Genomic DNA, 3,558 nt, shown 5'->3' with positions numbered 1-3,558 from the left:
CAAATATAAAATTTCATGCATTCACAATTCATCAGCATGGATTGCATATCATTTTCCAATACAAAAAAACTCATCCCGTCCTGTTGCCAATTACCAGCAGGCTGATTTCCTGACACTCGTACTGAACCTTTGAGAGCTACTAAAAGACAAGGGAGCACTGAGAACATAATCAAGTTGAGTTGAAAATGGATATGAACAACATGAAAGGAAAGGTAGACCAGATGTTGGAGGCTAGGCTAGCCCAATCAAAGAACAATTTTCAACATGGTGTCACAGAGAATGTTGGTTCCCTATCAGGCTTTACTGTAATTACCAACCCAATGTATGACCCTCTGTCTGACTATAATCCTCCACAAGTGAACATTCCTACTCAATCCCAGTTGATGCCATTGACCGATCCTGATGTTGAAAGGCTTCATACCCTTGAGGAGAGAGTCCGAGCAATGGATGTAAATGAAAATTTTAGGCTTGATATGTGCTTAGTACCAGGCCTAATAATCCCCCCGAAATTCAAATTACCCAACTTCGAGAAGTACAAAGGGGATAGTTGTCCAAGACACCATTTGGTGATGTTCTTCCGAAAGATGGCATCACATACTCACAATGACAAGCTGATGATTCACTGTTTTCAAGACAGTTTGATTGGAGCATCGTTGAGCTGGTATATGAAGTTGAAAAGAAGCCATATTCAGTCATGGGAAGACTTAGCCAATGCTTTTCTAAAGCAGTACAACTATAACTTGGACATGGCTCCAGACCGAAGACAGCTGCAAAGCTTATCCCAAAAGAGCGACGAATCTTTCAAAGGATATGCACAGCGATGGAGAGAACTGGCAGCCCAAGTGCAACCACCACTCTTGGATAAGGAATTGGTTGACTTGTTTATGGATACCTTACAAAGTCCTTACTTTGAAAGGATGGTAGGCAATGTGTTATTAGACTTCGCCCACTTAGTGACAATTGGAGAACGCATCGAGAGTGCCCTAAAAAGCGGAAGAATCCAAGGCGCTTCGAGCAGCCAAGCTAGCGAGACAGAATCCCTCAGCAATTCCCAAAAGGAAGAGGAGGATGAAACCAATGCAGTCATAACAGATGTCAGGCAACCAACAACGCTGAGAGCACCATACCAGTAACCACTGTCTACTCCTTATGCAAATCAACGATCTCGTGGTCGAGGATATCAAAATCAGCCTTTGAACCAATCTAGGCCTCGAAATAATCTGGAAAGAAGGAATGCTCCTCTCGATTCAATTCCTATGTCATACAGTGAACTTCTTCCATATCTGATTCAAAAATCGTTGGTGGATCCCAAGTCTCTCAGGCCATTGCCAGAACTATACCCACCTGGATATGAACCTGATGTGCAATGTGGATATCATGCCGGGTCAATAGGGCACTCGACTGAAGACTGCAACGCTTTCAAAGCCAAGGTTCAACAGTTGATTCACAAAAAGTACATATCCTTTCCAGACGGAAATCGGTTGGTGCACGTCAACCTCTCGTCTGAATAAGTTTGAAGACTTCAAGGGAGTATCTCATAAGGCCAGTGGTTCAAACAGGAAGACATCCTCAACATTGGAAATCTTTGGCCATTTTTTTATCATTGCATTTGTAAATTCTTTGATTAAATGCTACTTGTTTTTAAAATTTCATTGTCTTTAATGGTAATATAAATGAAGTAATGACGCGTGTTTTGAACACATTATCTCGTATTCGCTCATTTTTCTTATCTTATATAAAAAATAATATACATCCATGTTCTCCACCTCACCTCGTTTATCAAACTATTGTTTTAGCAAAATTGGAGGGAGGATGATGAAAATAAAATACCCATAATTGCTGACTATATGCTTTCGGATGAAATCCTGTTGATGATGTACAGGCATTGTTTCAAATTCCCAAACACTGGAGAGATAAGGAGTTAATCCCTAGTCAACCACTTTGAGTCTAGAAGTAGGAGTTTCTTTCGGATCTAAAAAACCTTACATTAACCCTGGGGCAGGGTAGTGTTCAGTTAATCTGACTACACGTTCAAATTACAAGACGAAGCATCCCGTTTGTGGATCAACCACATGATGTTCTTCGCACACATCCTGAAGTGTAGAAGGAACCATGCAAAATCCAAAGGTTATGTTGTATTATTCTTCAAATGACCAATTACTTGGCAGCCACAATTCTAAAAAATAAAATAAAAAAGCCCGCTAAGTCGAACACCCAAAGATACGACTTAGGCAAAAAATAGGGGCAATCCCGATGGACTAAAGCTTCAAAAAGCGGTCCATGCAAAAGTTAGGGATCAAAACAAAAATCAAAGTTGGTCACGAAAACCCTCAACAAAATAAAAACAAGATTTAGTGACCACCATATCAAGAATCAAAGGGTCACCAATATCCATGAAGAGCAAAATGAAGCGATTGTCATTTCAAAAGATCTTACACTGCTGGAATCTCGTAAGAGTAAGTGTGTGTCGAATTAATTGAACGTAGGATTGGAGATCATCATGAAGAAGGGGTGGGATAAAACAAATTTTGAGCCTCATATCCTTTGTTTCAATAACCATGAACTAGGCCACGTTACAACCCATGAAAGACCTAATTGAAATAGGGTTTATTCTGAAAGCATACTACATCAAAGTTGCGTAAACTGACTCCTAAAGTTTTGCTAACCATCTACTTTGGTATAATCTTCTTGTTGTATCTTTCATATTATTAAACCAGCATTGCGCTTGGACTCATGGTCCATTCGCCACACACTATAACGTTATTCAAATAAATGATTTTTCAAAACCTGCATGAATATCGCATTAAAATTACCATTTATGAATAAACAATTTTAACGGCAAGTCAGTACTTGACGTCAGAGAAATTCCAACAATAAGGAACAATCAAAGGAACTTGGACATTCGTTGGTGCTGACCCGAATCTAGACTACCTCATAACCCATGAATCAGGGGCATGATACCCGAAAACAGCAGTTGATAGGAGGAAGATTACTCCAGGAATCAGTCAGCCTGAAACAGTCTCCAAACATCTGTTAATCAGGGGAAAGTCATTTCAAGAATCAGTTGACCTATAGAAAATCATCTCAAGACTCTATTAACTATGGGCATATCACCTAGAGGATTTATTGACCCAGGGCAAATCTCTTCAATGATCAGTCAGGGTGAGTTAAGACGCTTCAACGCTCATATCGGAGCAAGCTACCTCAATGGTACAGGAAATTCAACCACTCCAAGAGTCGGTTAATCAAGGACAAATCCTTTCATGACTTAAAATTATGGGGCAAGCCATCTCCAAATTATGGTACAATTGCTTTCAAAGTCCTTTCAAGGTAAACATTTTGCATAGACCCATCACATTGGGGCAAGATGAGCCATACAAGAGCGAGTCCTCTCCATGTTTTCAAGCAGTTCAAGCAAAAGCTTTTTCCGCAAGTCAACTGCAGAGTTCAAGATGAGTGTCGGGGAATCATGCTATCACCCTATCAAATAACCTTTCGATAGATAAGAAGCCTTTTTGCAAAGAACCTTTTCTTCCAATACCCACGCAGGGGCATTTT

General features: G+C 40.1%; 1 protein-coding gene across 1 annotated transcript; it reads left to right on the top strand.

Moving 5' to 3' along the window:
* The first annotated feature begins 584 nt into the window (after positions 1–584).
* On the top strand, positions 585–1,133 carry LOC127136547 (uncharacterized). The gene has a single exon (XM_051063092.1). It carries the CDS (start codon positions 585–587, stop codon positions 1,131–1,133), a length of 549 nt encoding a protein of 182 aa, XP_050919049.1.
* Positions 1,134–3,558: the final 2,425 nt, after the last annotated feature.

This window comes from Lathyrus oleraceus, chromosome 4 (genome assembly GCF_024323335.1).
Source record: "Lathyrus oleraceus cultivar Zhongwan6 chromosome 4, CAAS_Psat_ZW6_1.0, whole genome shotgun sequence".
Lineage (NCBI taxonomy): Eukaryota > Viridiplantae > Streptophyta > Magnoliopsida > Fabales > Fabaceae > Lathyrus > Lathyrus oleraceus.
Note: the sequence above shows the minus strand (reverse complement) of the source record. Positions and strands in the feature narration are given on the sequence as shown.